We start from the raw sequence: 16,409 nt of genomic DNA, 5'->3' as shown, positions 1-16,409 counted from the left end.
TTGAGGAGTCAACCAACATGGTACGTGGCGATGACGCCATCATTAGCGTCAGCATTCCACTTGTCTGTCTTTTGCAACGCTCTCTGCAGAGAATTAAAGAGGAGGCATTGCAGCCAGAGTATGATGAGATGGATGAAGAAGCCGTAGCGGTCGATTACACACAGCCCAGCCTCATCTCATCCCAACGTGCATTGGGGGACAATTAGAGAGAGGAGGAGGAGGAGGAGGAGGATGAGGAGGAGGAGGAACAGGAGCTGGTATCATGCGCTGTAGACGGTAGTACCTGTACAACTGTCATACCGTCGGTTCAGCGTGGGTGGCCTGAGGACAGGGAGGAGGAGGAGGAGGAGGAGAGCATGGTCAGTCGTCATCTTGGTGAGGACACGGAAGTCTTGCCCATTACCAGTCTGGCACGCATGGCTGACTTTATGTTACGCTGCCTTAACCGTGACCCTCGCGTTGTCAAAATGTTGGGTGACAGTCATTACTGGTTGGTGACACTTTTAGACCCCCACTACAAGGAGAATTTTCACTCTCTTATTCCTGAGGTGGAGAGGTCTACAAAAATGGGGCAGTACCAGAAGGCCCTTGCTGCAGAACTCTTAAAAAAATTCCCATCTGAACACGCTAGCGGCAGAGGTCACAGTTAGTTGACCAACCAAGGCGTACAAGTGAAAGAGAGGCAACTCCAATCCAGCAGAGGCAGGGGAACACTGTCAACATTCTGGGACAGTTTTCGGAGACCCGCCCAGCTTACAGGCCCTGAGGCGTAGGGTACTCTCACAAGGAGTGGAAAGTTTCAAAAGATGGTGAGGGAGTACCTTGCCGACCGTACCAGCGTCCTTCGTGATTCCTCTGTGCCTTTTAATTATTGAGTATCCAAGCTGGACACTAGGAATGAACTCGCTCTGTACGCCTTGGAGGTCTTGGCCTGCCCTGCCGCTAGCGTGTTATCGGAGCGTGTTTTTAATGCCGCTGGGGGAATTATAACTGATAAGCGCACTCGCCTGTCAACTGACAATGCTGACAAGCTGACCCTTTTCAAAATGAGCAAGGGCTGGATTGGGCCAGACTTCTCATCACCACCAAATGACAGCAGAGTAACAAAGTTAAATCCACTGAGTTATTTCGGGAGGTGTATTCACATGCACAGCTTCACACCCACACATGGGTATACGCTTCCTCATTTTGGCAGTTTTATGTTCTTCTCCTTATCCTCAGCCTCTACCACCACTATACCATCAGGGTGACCGTGGTCCGTGTTGCCATTATTGAAAGTTCCTCCGTCCTTATTTTTGTCAGCTTTTGCTTGGAAGGCATAAGCAAAGACTGTGGGAAACCCACTCCCCAATAATGGGAATAATATTTTTAAGATACTGTACTGTATGGCTCTTGGAAGGGGCATTTAAAGCGTCTTGTTAAGCTACTGCGACCTCCACCACTTTTCCGAGGGGCATTAAAAGCGTCTTCTTAAGCCACTCTGAACTCCACAGCTCTTCCAAGGGGTATTGAAATGTTGTTTTTAATTACCTATAACCTCCACGACTCTTCCAACGGGCATTGCATTTCCTCCTAATTTTAGTCAGCTTTTGCTTTTCAATGCAAAGGCGAAAACTAAGGGAGACCCACTCCCCAATAATGGGTAGAAGGATTTTAGTACGCTGTAATCCACGTCTGTTTCAAGGGGCATTGCAGTTGCTCAGAATTTTTGGAAAGCCTTCCATTCACAGCTTAGGCCAACAGTGTACAGGAGACCCAGTTGCTATAAATGGAAAAAACTGTTTAGTTAAGGCCCTCTGACCTCCATGTCATTTCCAAGGGGCATTGGAGTGCCTCAAAATTTTTGGTAGGCATTGCACTCACTGTATGCCCTATAACTGTGTAGCCGAACCGCTCCTTTTGTTACAGAAAGATATCCTACAAGACATATGTGGTCGACTGGCCTGATATTGATGTGAATGGTCCCTGTTCCTCCTGCTCGTTCTCCTTTGCCACCACCTCATCCATCATTTATCACCCGAAGCTTTGTTTTAACGGGAGTCATAGAACTGGGATAGTAGCAGGAAAACATCCAGCAATCCTCGGAGGAGGTAGGATATGCGCCAAAACGCTGACCACCTCAGGCCTAGCCGCTACTACATACATGCGCTTGGCATTCCAAGAAAACAAAGCAGATGCTAACTTCTATCATCATCATCATCATGCTCCTCACCTTGGCACTCAACTCCCCTGATGGAGAAGCCAGGGCCCACCGGAGGAGTCTGGTTCTCTGGTGGGCTCGTCCAATGCTGCCCTAAAGCAGGCCGGGCTAAGAAAAGTGTGTGTGTGTGTGGGGGGGATGTTCCAAGGAGAAATAGGGGTGGCTGGGGACCGTTTATGGACACCCGGCTGCACCCAGGCGGCTGGGGACCGTGTGTGGACACCCGGCTGCGGGGCGGCGGGGGACCGAGTATGGACACCCGGCCGCCCCCTGGTGGCTGGGGACCGAGTGTGGACACCCGGCCGCCGGGCGGCTGGGGACTGAGTATGGATACCAGGCTGCCAACGCAGCCATGACGTGGTGGCCAGATTCCGCCTCCACATGCCTAAAAGGCCCAATTTCAAGTGCAAGAAAGCAGTATGGTATTGCAGCCTGGGGGTGGATGGGTGGATGGGTGGTTGGCTGCATATTTGCGCTTGCATTGCAAGGAATGGGGGAGGTACAATTGAACACTGCCCTGGGACAAGAACTTGCACGGGGATAGCTGCAAGTCTGCATCTTCTGATGCGGAAAGGATCACTTCTGATGGGCACACTTTTAGGCAGTGACCTGGGTGTCAGAGATGCTTCCAGGGGTCTTCCCCATGCTGTTCCCATGTCTTTTCAGCCCTGTATGCATGTGTCACACAGCACATGGCCAGATAAGGTTGTAAAATGTTAAAATAACATTTCCTGTTGAATGCATTTGTCACGGTTGAAAGCAATACAAAAGTGCAAAAACGCATAAAAAAATGCTACTTGTGAACATAGCCCAAGGTGTGGAGGAGTATTTTTTTTTGGTTATTTATTTTACCTTATACACAAGTCTTTACCCTGGAAAGGAAATTCCTTAACATATTTCACAGGAAAGCAGTTTCAGTTTCGTTTTTGAACGTTTTATTGTGAGCCCTTAAAAGTGGCTTAATACCTCTGACCACGTTGTTGACAGCAGTGACCTGGGGTCAGAAATGCTTCCTGGGGCGATCCCCATGCTGTCCCCATGTCATTTGAGCACTGTCACTATCGTTTTGGGCACTTTTTAGGCTTTTAAAAGACTGCCGGGGGTGCCGCCGCAAAAATGCTCGGGTCTCCCATAGACTAACATTGGGCTCATTGCTCGGGTTGAGCACCCGAGTATCACGGCGAGCTCGGCCCGAGCTTCGAGCACCCGAGCATTTTAGTGCTCGCTCAACACTAACGGCCAGCACCTTTCAGCCCTAATATGCAGCATTCTATAATGCTGTATATCTGCCCCCAACCCGACCTGAAAAAGACCCTTTATTATACACAGTTGGGGGGCAGTCTGGTCCGATTCGTGTCGCTGGTCCGGCACCTCCCATTTTGTTATGATCGCCATCCTCCTTCTTGCTTCGTGCGGATAACGCGTCAGTACGTCATCGACACAGTGTCTCCCCAGCATTGCAGTCTTGCCCTGACGAGGGCAGAGTAAAGTACTGCAGTGCGCAGGCATGGAGATCTTTGACCTTTCCAGGCACCTTCGCACTGCAGTACTTTGCTCTCCCCTCTCCAGGGCAGAGAAGTCCGCCTGAGCAGGAGCGCAGTGCTGGTGACCCTGTGTGATAGCGTAGGACCAAGGGCAGACATATCATTAGTGCAACCTGTGCGGCCGCACAAGGGCCCAAGAGGTAAGGGGGCCCATTTCTACCTCCAAAGCATGTGCAATTTTACATTTTTAGGAGCTCTTGGGCTGCAAAGGGCCCATATATAGTTCTTGCACAGGGGCCCTTTTCTGTCTGTGTCCTCCAATGCGTAGAACGCATCATCTACACGAAGCAAAAAGGAGGGCGGCGATCGTAAGAAGGGAGGTGCTGGACCAAGACGAGTGACACCCATCGGGCCCGACCGCCCCCAGGTGAATGTAATAAAAGCTCTTTTTCTTTTGTCAGGTCGGGTTGGGGGCAGATTTACTGAAGTTATATACTACAGATAGACATGAAGTTGTGTAGGAGATTGGCTCTTTTAGGTTTTCTCAATAAGCTGGGTTCATAGTATGGATTTGTGTTTTTATGTAGTGTGTACAACTGTACTGAGTGACAATAAAAATGATCCTAGAAATGAGTACAATTTGGATAAAGTAAAACTTACCGATATTTAGAAGTGCAGTAATAAAAACCACAACCCTCCCCGTCGGGGAATTGAACCCCGGTCTCCCGCGTGACAGGCGGGGATACTCACCACTATACTAACGAGGATTGGCTGTGTGCTGCTCTGCACATTCCTCACTAGGAGCTGATCACGAGGCACATGTAGGGATGTACAGAGTGCGCATGTTCTATTTGTTACTGTCTGTTCCCACTGAGAACCAGTCACATGTACCAACTAGAGACTACCTATACCAGCAAGCAACGCGACGTTAGAGCCCGCCTCCTCAACGCAATACAACAATAAGAAGTCAGGAGGGCGTTACCAGGTGGAAGTCGGAGACGTCCGGGAGCGGAGTGATAACGGGGCAGGTGAGTGATGTTACCGGGCAGGAAGAGTAATGCCCCGAGTGTACGGCGATGCCGTGCAGCATGATGCACCTTGCATAACCTCCACAGGGGGGCGTGGTTCCGGGCAGTGCGACTCGTGCTGTGTCCTGCTGTAAACATGTGGGGTTCTGTCCTGTGACCGGGCTGGGGGGCACTGATCACATCCTGGGCGCTGCAGCTCGGGTAAGCCGCTGTTCACACTGGCCGCCTGGTGATCGCTGACCTCATGTGACTTGTTAGGAGTCAGATTCCTCATGGAGCAAATACAAGTTCTGACTTGTAAGAGGATAATAAAATCACATCCTGGGCATAATCCTGCCAGACGCCATACTCCAGCCTGTGGTGATGATGCCTGGCCACCGGCATGTGAGCACCAGACACCAGCTATGGCTGCAGACCAGAATACGGGGTCCGCTGAGGGATTAGTAACTTCTTAGTTCATTTTATACTGTAATTTATGGTATTTTATACTGTAATTTATGATAAATATCTATCTATACACATGCACATGGGGGTCCTGCTGAGATAGGTGGGTGTACGTGGCACTGCTTATCTTTCTCACCCGGCTTCCTCTCCATTTCAGACATGCCGGAGGGTCCGGAGCTTCACCTTGCCAGTCTCTATGTTAACAAAGTATGCCATGGATTGCATTTTGGGGGAGACGTGGAGAAATCGGCTGTTAGCAAAAATCCTGAAGTGCCGTTCAGCTGCCCGAACTATACCATCAGTGCAGTGTCCCGGGGAAAGGAGGTGAAGCTGCTCCTCACGCCCGTGGCCGGTGCCGTGGCATGGGTGGTCTTCAGATTTGGCATGTCTGGAAGTTTCAAGCTCACCAGCGAGGAGGAGATCCCGAAGCACGCTCACCTGCGCTTCTACACTCTGGACGTTCCCCGGCAGGTGCTGAGCTTCGTAGACCAGCGTCGCTTTGGAAGCTGGGTATATAATGGCACGTGGCAGCCGCAACGTGGGCCTTGTGTGATGACGGAGTATGACAAGTTCAGGTGCAGAAACGCAAGATCTTGGGTGGGGTCGTGCCGCTTTGTATGTGGTCACCTCCTTTGGACAATACTGACCTGAGCTTAATTTCTTCTTTCTTTGTAGCACTCACATTCCCTTTCATCAGGGGTGTATGATAAGTGACTGCAGCTTAGCCCACCTGTCCCTACTGAGTAGGTGCTCGTACACACACCAGTGATTTTCTTATACAAGAAAATGTGTCTGATTTTGAGTGAAAACATTTTTTTTTCTTAACAGTCTGTGAAAAAGGGACAGCACTTCGATGGCCTCTAAGTGCTGTCCAATTTTTTATTCTTTCGCAGACCCATAAACTTATTTCTGAGTTTGATCTGAATCGCTGATGAACATCAAACTTGTCTCCACCATTCTACATGGACCACGCAATTCGCAAAAAAATCAGACATGTGAACAGTCCCATAGACCGGATTCTGTGAGAACATGGATAGCACTAATATGCAAAAAACAGACGTGTGAGTGAGGCCTAAGTATAAAAATCACCCCTGTGTTATCATAGGCTCAAACTACCGCTCAGTCCATCCCCCATACTTCACACTGCAGCTTTCCGGTTCTTATTTGCTGATGTGTATAAAGAAATCTGCTACAATAGATGTGCTCAGTAATGGGGTATGTATCTGTGTGCTCGCTTCCTGAAGAGCGCAGAGATGGGATACAAATCAGAAGGCGCCTTCTAGTGGGGTGAGCAGTAGGCCTGAGGCTGGCCATATGTGTTAGATGAATGTCAGACAAACGATGCTTCAGCCGACAGCGATCTCTGCCAACATCCCCATACATAGGAGTGTTTGCTCTGCCGAGTGTTTCTGTGTTTTCTATGAGAAAGCCGCTGGCTGACACGTCAGGTGGCAGCTTATCTCCAGGAGAACAAGGAAATCGTCAGGTGCCAAAATGGGACATGCGCTATTGACATCTCTTCCGACCGTCAGTCGGCCACCGCCCCCATACACCTAAAACAGTCAGCTGAACCCATCGATAATGGTGGGTTCAGACGACTTTAGTCTAATGTGTATGGGAGAACTAAATATCTTTAGAGTGTTTTATATACTGAACTTCCATAGTTCTCTTTTCTGTATATGGTTTGAGTATTCCTGACCCACTCATCACCACCTGGAAAGACTTCTATATACAGCTGGCGATGAGGGGGTCGGGAATGTATAGGAAAGACTTCTATTTACTATACATTTCCGACCCTCTCGTCACCCACCCCCTGTATACAGAAGTCTCTCCTGGGCCTTCCCGACCCTCTCGTCACCCACCCCCTGTATACAGAAGTCTCTCCTGGGCCTTCCCGACCCTCTCGTCACCCACCCCCTGTATACAGAAGTCTCTCCTGGGCCTTCCCGACCCTCTCGTCACCCACCCCCTGTATACAGAAGTCTCTCCTGGGCCTTCCCGACCCTCTCGTCACCCACCCCCTGTATACAGAAGTCTCTCCTGGGCCTTCCCGACCCTCTCGTCACCCACCCCCTGTATACAGAAGTCTCTCCTGGGCCTTCCCGACCCTCTCGTCACCCACCCCCTGTATACAGAAGTCTCTCCTGGGCCTTCCCGACCCTCTCGTCACCCACCCCCTGTATACAGAAGTCTCTCCTGTAATAAAGGTGAATGAGCTTAAAACAAGTCACTAAAATTCCTTATCGAAGGATAGAACAAATTGGACCAAACGTCTACATGAGAACAATAGGGTCCAGTCCTGGAGGTTAATGCTCCTTCCCATCCCTTTAAAGCCACAACTCCCGCTTCTCTCTGTCACATAAGATAGGTGGCCGGTCCCACATAAGTTGACACATTTACACAACTCCTCGCTTTTGTATAGGCATAGGGCATCAGGACAGGAGTTGTTTTCATGAGGAAGCCCCTTTTAAGTCTTCAATTATTTAGAAATATTCTGTCTTATCTGCCATTTCCTTTATTCACATAGGGAGAATGTTTTAAGTCACTTAGCTGATAAACCGTTTGACAAGGCTATCTGTGAAGTTCTGCTGAACCAAAAATACTTCAATGGTATTGGCAACTACTTACGAGCAGAGATCCTGTTTCGGTTGGTATATGGATTTTTTTAGCAGTAGTATTATGACACTTCCATGTTACTGTAATTACCTAAAATGAATAACTTCATGTGTTTTATGGCAAGGTTGAAGATTCCTCCATTTATGGCAGCTCGTACTGTCTTGGAAAGCATTAAGGATCAGAGCCAGGTGAGACACAGACGCCCACAGTCTTGATACTGAATTGCTGCTCCTAGTCTCTCACTAGATAAGTTGTGTGAATATAACTCTGATCATTTGTATTGCCAGTAATGGCCCAAATTACCTACAAACAGGTCATTTTTGGTGGCTCCCAGGAGGACATTACATCATTTTCGCTCTATAGCAGAACTTTTAGTAAGGTGGCCAGAAAGCATTATAACTAGTGATGAGCGAGTATGTTCTATTAACCCTTTCGGTGAGTATTCTTGGGCCGAGCTCCGAGTATTTACAGCTGCTCGGTGATATGGTTAAATCGCTCCTGTGTCCATGATTTGCAACTGTTTGACAGCTTTATTACATGAGAGGAATGTCTATTTCTTACACATTTCTCACATATAATAAAGCTGTCAAACAGTTGCAAATCATGGACACGGGAGCGATTTAACCATATCACCGAGCAGCTGTAAATACTCGGAGCTCGGCCCGAGCGTACTTGGACAGAACATACTCGCTCAACCCTAATTAGAACACTATTTACCTGTGGATTATGCCTCTTATCAATGAGTTGGGCACATGCTATTTCTGCGCAACTCTCATTAAAATTGGCCATCGAGACCCCAGTCTTAAAAACATAGGCCCCAATTAATTAAGATAGCACACGGATGAGAAATGTGTGAATGTAGCTTTAAGCATATTGGTATTGTATTATTTACTGAAATTAAAAATTCTCAAGTGAAAATAATCCATATTTGCTGGAAATGACATGAATGGACTGTACTAAGGGATGGATGCTAACGGTTATATGCTGTTCCTACAGAATGCAGACCTCTCTCTAAGTAAGAAAGTCAAAATCAAGAAAGAAAATCCAGACCTCCTACAGCTTTGTAATTTGGTGCCTATGGAGGTTATTGAATTGGGTAAGCATGAATTGCTTATTTCCTAGCCATGTGGATGGTAAGAATTCATTGCCCTCTGACTACCTGCTTTTTTTTTTCTTTAGGGGGTAAAGGGTATGAACCTGGTTATAAACGAGAGGACTATAGTGCCCTAATGAAGTGGATGCAGTGTTACTATGTTCCAGGAATGAAATCTTTGAAAGACCATAATGGGAGGATGATCTGGTTCCAGGTGGGCTATATAATTTTACAGTAAATGTGTTGCAAACAAGTCTGTATTATGGGAATTTCTAGTTTGATGCTGCTAACTTTGGCTGTATGATGATTTTACAGGGAGAACCAGGTCCACTTGCTCCAAAAGGTACCTTTCTCTATACCAGTTGTCATATTCACTACTCCTGTTATTTTCGCAAGCTTTTTAGCTCACGTTGAAAACCTGCACAGATCTGTATTCTTCTGCTTCGGATATTCTCATTGTGCTTATAATTCCTATGCATATCCATGGTTACAGACTACAAATAAACACTTTGTAGTCTGATCCAGTGGTCATGTTAACGGTTTCTATCTGCCCTTCTTATACAGGGCAGATGCGTAACCCTTAAGATTGCAAGATCAGAAAACACACACAGTTCCTGCACAAAGGGGTAGAAGTGTTAAAACTGCCTTTTAAAATCTGTTTTGTATAATCTAATTAAAGGGAATATTTAATATGAAAACTACCTACTGTTTCAATCAGGCCTTAATGTTAAATTTATTTTTATATCCTCATCTGTATCAAATAGCTTACAATTTTCACACTGGCCACTGGAGCTATTTTATACTACTACTTACTGTTTTTTTTCAGTAAATCCACATATACATTACAGCAGGGGTCCCCAACCTGTGACTTGTTAGCCACATGTGACTCGCGGCTGATTGACAGCTTAGTGCATTACTATCAGGTCTAGCAAAAAGGTTTGAAGAGCAGTTCCCAGATGGTGACCTGGCAACAGCAAAGAGCAGATCTATAATATACATAAACTTGTTTTAAATAGGGGAGTGAATCATCAGAAAAACGACCTAACTCCTTCCTGACATTGGATCTACTGGTACGTCCAATGCTGGGTCCCCATGTTTGCTGTGGGTTCAGGAGCTGAGCCCGCACCATACCTGGTAGATCATAGTGGTTTTACACAGTCAGCGTCTGTCGATCGACAGCAGTGAGCAGAGCTGAGCTCCGTCTGCTGCTCTTAGCCCCTTAAATGCCGCTGTCATCCTTGACAGCGGCATTTAAAGTGTGCGGTCTGGGGAGCATATGCTGTAGGGGGTTGCGATGGCTGCCAGAGGCCTGTGAAGTTCAGCCTGTGAAGACTGAATCTTTTACTGTATATTAGACCAGAACATGGCAAGTTCCAGTCTCCTATGAGGACTGAAGATTTTTTTTTTTTTTTTAAATCTAAAAAAAAAATAAAAAATCCCCAAATTATAACTACTTGAATCACCCCCACCTCTTTCCCCCCATTAAAAATCAAGAAATATTGGAGATAAACATGGTATCACTGTATAAATCAGATCTGTCAAAATATAAAACTATCCAAATCAGTAAAACGCCATAAAAAGGGAAAAAAAAATGCTAAATTGAGGTTTTTCAGTCACTGCAACTACACCAAAAAATGCAATAAAAAGCGAAAGTCATATTTACCCCAAAATGGAATCAATTAAAATTTGGCCTGTACACATTAAAAAAAAAAAATCCCTTGCACAGCTCCAGTGTCCTAAAAATTAAAGCGTTAGAGGGCCGAGGAAATGGAAACATAAACAATATATCAATTGTAGGGGTTCTACTCACTTAGGTGCGTCGAGAGGCAAACAGGAAACGTTTTCGTTAAAATGTCCATGTCCATTTATTCCTTCATAAACCCAGCAAAAGCAAAACAGGCTTTTGAGCAGGTAAAACAAAGTAAAGTAAAGAGTCCTTTAAGTAATGTCTCTGGTTAGCCAGTCCTGTGAGCACACAGGCTGGGTAGCGTCCAGTACACTTGCTCGGTCTGGAGACAGCAACACACAGGAGGCCTTCTCTCTCTCTCCAAACACACAGACCATGTGCCAAACAACTGCCTCCATTTTATATCTTAACCACACCCAGAGGTGAGGTATGTGGGTAGCAAGACCCACCCATCTCTCATGGGTATATGGAAGAAGAAATTAAAAAACAAACAAAACAAAAAAAAAAACATGGCTCTTATAGGATGTGGCAGAAAATCATCCAGTTGGGAAGGGGTTAAGGCTCTATTAAGAAACCATGATGCATAGACTGATCCATCATATGATGATTACCTGAGCTATCCAACAGTTCCTATTGATTTGAAATAAGTTCTATTGCGTTCTGCCAATGTGTCCCTCATTATTAAGGGATAAAACAATGTTACAGCAAATATGAACAGGACCTAAACCATAATATATATATATATATCGTTTTTTTTTTATTATTATTAAAATACCTATCTAACTTGTAGGGAAGAAAACAAGACAGCAAAGCAAGTCTGTGGCCGTCAAAGGCAAGCCAATTAAGGTACCATTTAATAAAAAGTAACTATTACTTGAAATTATTTTAATATGTTTATAGTATATTACTTTTGGGCCTATACACCTTGGACATATTTATTTATTTCCATGTTGTCACCCATAAGTGCACACAATAAAAACCCAATGCTGACTCTTGAATACCTAATTAATGATAGGAATTTTTCTCTTTTAGAGTATGTGCACACATCACCTTTCCTGCCCAAAAAGTGAACATAATGTACGGAAATGTAAAAACGACATTGCTGCACACATGTTCCCTCTTTTACTACTGCTTTTCAAAGGGGTTGTCCTCTACTTTATATGATTCCCCCAGGGCCCATAAGTGTTTCTCTAAATACCTTGTGGTGCCTTTTCTGCCTGTGAGCGGCGCTATCACTAGCTGCTCACAGGCATCATGTGACCATCCGCTGACGTCACAACAAGTCCAGGCTGCAGCCGAGGGTCCCTCTTCCGCTTTCCACCGGTGGCTGCTAGGCTGTGGGCGGAGTTACCCCATGCGTCACACCCGGCATCCACTGCACGCTCTCCCTCTCCTCATTCGAGAGAGCGTGCAGTGGATGCTGGGTGTGATGCGTGGGTTAACCCAGCCCACAGCCCAGCTTCCACCGCGGGGAGCGCATCACTGATGTCACGCCTCACTTGACGTGACATCAGTGACGGGTCACGTGATGCCTCTGAGCGGCCAGCGATAGCACTGCTCAGAGGCAGAAAAGCTACCGCAAGGTATTTACAAAAACACTTCTGGGCCCCAGGGGGATACATTGGGGGGTTCATATAAAGTAGTGGACAACTTCTTTAACTGTGCTAAGGTCCAGAGACCATTATACTGTTAAAGGAAGTAGCATGTTCATTTTTCAGTGGTATCTGCTAGAATGCCTCTTGCAAATTATTGTTTAAAAGGATAGAAAAAAGTTGCTGCTGGCTTTTTTCTGAAGCAGCTTTGTTTTTAAGAGGTTTTCCTACGCGATCTGTCAGCAGGATTTCAACCCCCACTCCCAAACAACTTATCTGCCCATGTAGCTTTCAGCAATACTGAGAAATCAACATTTGAATTCATATGCAAATGAGTCTGAAGGGCTATGGTAGATCTGAAGCCTCTGTCACTCCAGCTCTATTCCATGCCCAGCACTGTCTCCTGCTGCTTGACTGATGACTCATTTGCCTGAAGTCACACAGCATAGAGGCTGTCAGTCTAGCAGGAGGAAGTGCTGGGCAGGGAATAGAGCTGGAGTGACAGATGCTTCATATCAACAGCCTTATTTGTATATCAGTTCATCCATTACCGACAAATCAGAGTTTGAACAGACTGTGTGTGTGTGTGTGTGTGTGTGTGTGTTTTTTTTTCTCTCTCCATTACTTCTTGATCTTACTTTGGGTTCTCTTATATGTTAAACACATTTTGCTAGCGAATGCTTTTCCTTGTATTTTTTTTGTATAGAAATATTGTTTGTACATGTGGGAAAAAACACCAATTTTAAATAACAATGTGCACTCCTAGGTTGAAACTAATGCAACTAAAAGGAAAACGAGGAAAAAATTATCCTCTGTGAAGAAGGAATGCAAGGAAGATGTGAAGGTTGAAGTAGAAGAGGAAACTGCTGTCAAAAGAAAAAGGACAAAGATGGCTGAAAATCCAACTGAAGATGCAAAAGTGAGAAATAAGGGGGAAGGAGTAAAGAGGTTGCAGAGAGGAAAGAAAACAATGGATGACCATGAAGTGAAGGTCACAAGGCGAGTGTCCCTTCGAGGCCCAATGCCAAAGACTCCGTCAAAAAGAGGAAAAACTTCAAAACAGTCAGAGGGTTCCCTTACACCTAAACCCAGCCAAAGGAGGCTGAAGTCTGAGGAGGACAACCTGCCATGCAACGCTCCGAAGTTGAAACCTAGGACAAGAGGAAAATCTGGTGAGTTATTCTTCTTCTTAGGCTGTTGTGGTGTCCACCCCAACCCTTCCCTCAAGCATTAGAGACATATATGCTCTTGTGAGATCATCTGTAGGCCTTAGCCAAGGATTTGCACAATGCCCCAACTTTTGAGGACAACTTGATGCTACAGTTTAATGAGCTTATGTTGAATGTCAGTGTGTTTTACAGAAGGAATCCTTACAAATAAGCGTGACACTTTTAAAGGGACTTTGTCAGCACAGAATGACAGTTCAAACCAAGTACAGGCACATGAGGCACCCTTGGCGTGGCCAAATATTTAAATACACCTTTCGACATATTTAGTTTGGACAGTCACTCTGTGCTAACAGAGTACCTTTCAATACATTGTTAAAATAGATCTAGCTGGCTGCTTGAGATATCTTGTAATGTAACACGGCACCTAAGAAGAGGTTTTGGGGGGAAGAAGGGGTTTGAATTCTTGTCTGATGGAAGCTGTGATGTCACCTGAGCACTGCAGCCAATCAGTGGCCTCTAATGGACCTCTTCAGTCTCACTTCCTTAGGATGAAACTGACACCTGGAATAAGTGAAAGCTGCTGCTGCTACTCTCTGACTTCCTCTGGACGTCAGTTATGTCTGAAGAAAGTGAGAGTGAAGCGGCCCATTAGCATTCACTGATCGGCTGCAGCCAGTGTCACTCAAGCCCTAACATTGCTGGAGCTGCACCGGCACTAGAGGAGAGTACGCTTACGTTTTACTTGGGTTATGAATAAGAAGCACAATGCTTCAAAACGCATCAGCCATTTTGTTCTATTAAGGGACTTTTAATTCCTCTTTGTTTTTTTGATACTTCATCCTTATGTTGCATTTTCTGGAAAAAAAATAAAGGTCACGGGTTTTTTTTTATCTATCCACTGTGGATTTGGGACCCTGTGCATTCATGGGGACAGGTGAGGCAGTTATCCCATTTACCTACTTAGATGACACTATTTTGATGTGCAAATTTCCTCTTCAGAGAAAAAGAGGACTTGTACTCTATAGCGTCACCTATTGGAAGCAGCAATACTACAAGTCACAATCAACCCTTTAACGAGTCGTGCAATATGAATTGAGATTCTGATTTGGCTATTATCCTAATTTGCAGACACTGTGTTTTGGGCTGTTGGCCTTCGTCAGTGTGTGTGTGTGTGTGTGTGTGTGTGTGTATAAAATATATATATATTATATTATATTATATTATATTATATTTTTTTTTCTTTTTTTTTTAAATTTCTAAACGACAATTTTATTCTTTTATTTTTTTATTTTTTATTCCCAGCTGTACAGAACAAGACATGAAGAACACCGAGGAAGAAACCCGGTGATTCTTTTTATGGACTATGATTCTTGAGAGGGAAAAAAATAGGTGGTGGTTGTTTTTTATGTATGTCTTTTAAATGTTTCCTCTCCCAAATACCGATTTTTCTGTTTTCTTTCTTTTTTTTTAATTGAAATGGATTTTATGACTGCAAAATATCTTACTCCTAAAATGTTCAATAAAATAAACTATAGTTTTATTATTTTGATAAAATTCAATGTGTGCATTTTGTTTTAATATTACATACGTATTGCTGAAAAATAAAGTTAGAAAGATTTTAATAATGTCAGTGGGGGACATTTTCTTAAAGGAAACCTGTCATGTCTGATTAAAGCTATTAATCTGCAGGTTAATAATGTTATGAAGGAGCCCGGCCGCTGTACTGAAAGTGTGGAACCTGGGAGAAAATGAACATTTTTCTCCCAGGAGCCTCCAGCTTTCAGTCATTCCGGAGCAGCTGAAGCAGGCCTCGGCACTTTGACTTGCCCTGCTGAGCCAGTTGTATCAGTGCAGAGCTAGCTGTCTATGCTGTGAACGGTGACTGAAGCAGTGCCAACACGCCTGTATGACTGAAAGCCGACGGCTCCTATTAGAAATAAAGGTCCCTTTCTCCTGGGTGCCACACATTCAGTACAGCGGATGAGCATCTTCATAACGCTAGTAACCTGCAGACTAACCCTGCAGGTAAATAGTGTCAGGCTATGTGCCCACGATGCAGAAATGAAGCAGAAAATTTCTGCAGCATTTCTGCATCTCCCTGGCAGAAAAAACGCATGCAGATTGTGCATGCGTTTTTCCTGCAGAATACGTGCGGATTCACATGCGTTTCCGCATGCAGATTGACAAGCGCTTTCCAGGCGATTAGCATCACTTGCAAAGTGCTTGACAACTAGGTCACACTGTATAAATCCATGCAAACAGCATGGATTTATACAGTGTGAACCGTAAAAATAAAGCTATACTCACCCCCGATTCCCCGGCGTGGCTGCAGCGCTGCTTCCTGGCTGGTTCCCGGCTGCCGGCATATCGCGAGACAGAGCGTTGAAGGGCCTGCGGTCACATGACTGTGACGTCACCGAAGGTCCTTCAGCGATGCCGGCTTGCAGAGAAGCCTTCGGAAAGGTGAGTATAAACTTTATTTATTTTCTTTTTTTTACAGGTACAATGGTACCCAGGTCTGGATGAGAGTCTTCTCTCCTCCAGAACTGGGTACCATCCGCACATAGAGACGCATAGAATTCGCTTGTAGAAATGTACAGACGCTCATTCTATGCGTCTCAATGCAAGTCAATGCCGGCCATTCCGCTGCGCTTCCGCAAAATTAAATGACATGCTGCGGATTTTTGTACGCAGCATAAACGCTGCGGAAAAATCCGCAGCATGTGCATAGAACATGCGGAATCCCCTTGGAGACCATGGGGTGCGGATTACCTAGCGTTTCACAAGCATTTACGCTGCGGAAATTCCGCAGCATAAACGCTTGAAAAACGCTACGTGGGCACGCAGCCTTATCGAACATGACTGGTTCTCTTTTTCTTAAGGGAAAAGTACAAAAAATTAATGAAAATAAACTTATCACATCTTGCTTGTCCATGAAAGAAAGCCAAACCTATGGCCTGCTGTAGATATTACTCTGTAGTTTATGCCAATTTCTGGTTCTACACATGTATAATACATTTTTTTTTAGGTGTAACCCTCAACTAAGACCCAATCACTCCTATATTTAATCCCTTAGTGACTGATATTTTTACCCTT

The 16,409-nt window shown here is 45.2% G+C and overlaps 1 protein-coding gene and 1 non-coding gene across 2 annotated transcripts; one reads left to right on the top strand and one right to left on the bottom strand.

Moving 5' to 3' along the window:
* Window positions 1-4,379: 4,379 nt before the first annotated feature.
* Window positions 4,380-4,451, bottom strand: TRNAD-GUC (transfer RNA aspartic acid (anticodon GUC)). Its single transcript has one exon. It is a non-coding gene; the product is annotated as a tRNA-Asp (tRNA).
* Window positions 4,452-4,563: 112 nt separating this feature from the next.
* NEIL1 (nei like DNA glycosylase 1) lies at window positions 4,564-14,867 on the top strand. Its single transcript, XM_073652870.1, has 10 exons — window positions 4,564-4,712; window positions 5,314-5,731; window positions 7,684-7,803; window positions 7,897-7,960; window positions 8,769-8,868; window positions 8,952-9,079; window positions 9,181-9,208; window positions 11,343-11,398; window positions 12,911-13,316; window positions 14,616-14,867. The coding sequence occupies exons 2-10, from the start codon at window positions 5,316-5,318 to the stop codon at window positions 14,633-14,635; spliced, it is 1,338 nt and encodes a 445-aa protein (XP_073508971.1). The 5' UTR covers window positions 4,564-4,712; window positions 5,314-5,315; the 3' UTR covers window positions 14,636-14,867.
* The last annotated feature ends 1,542 nt before the right edge of the window (window positions 14,868-16,409 follow it).

This window comes from Phyllobates terribilis, unplaced genomic scaffold (genome assembly GCF_046119375.1).
Source record: "Phyllobates terribilis strain yellow unplaced genomic scaffold, ASM4611937v1 Scaffold_11__3_contigs__length_659146591, whole genome shotgun sequence".
NCBI classification, from domain to species: Eukaryota; Metazoa; Chordata; class Amphibia; order Anura; family Dendrobatidae; genus Phyllobates; species Phyllobates terribilis.
The sequence above is the reverse complement of the archived record's forward strand: the minus strand, read 5'-3'. Positions and strand labels throughout refer to the sequence as shown.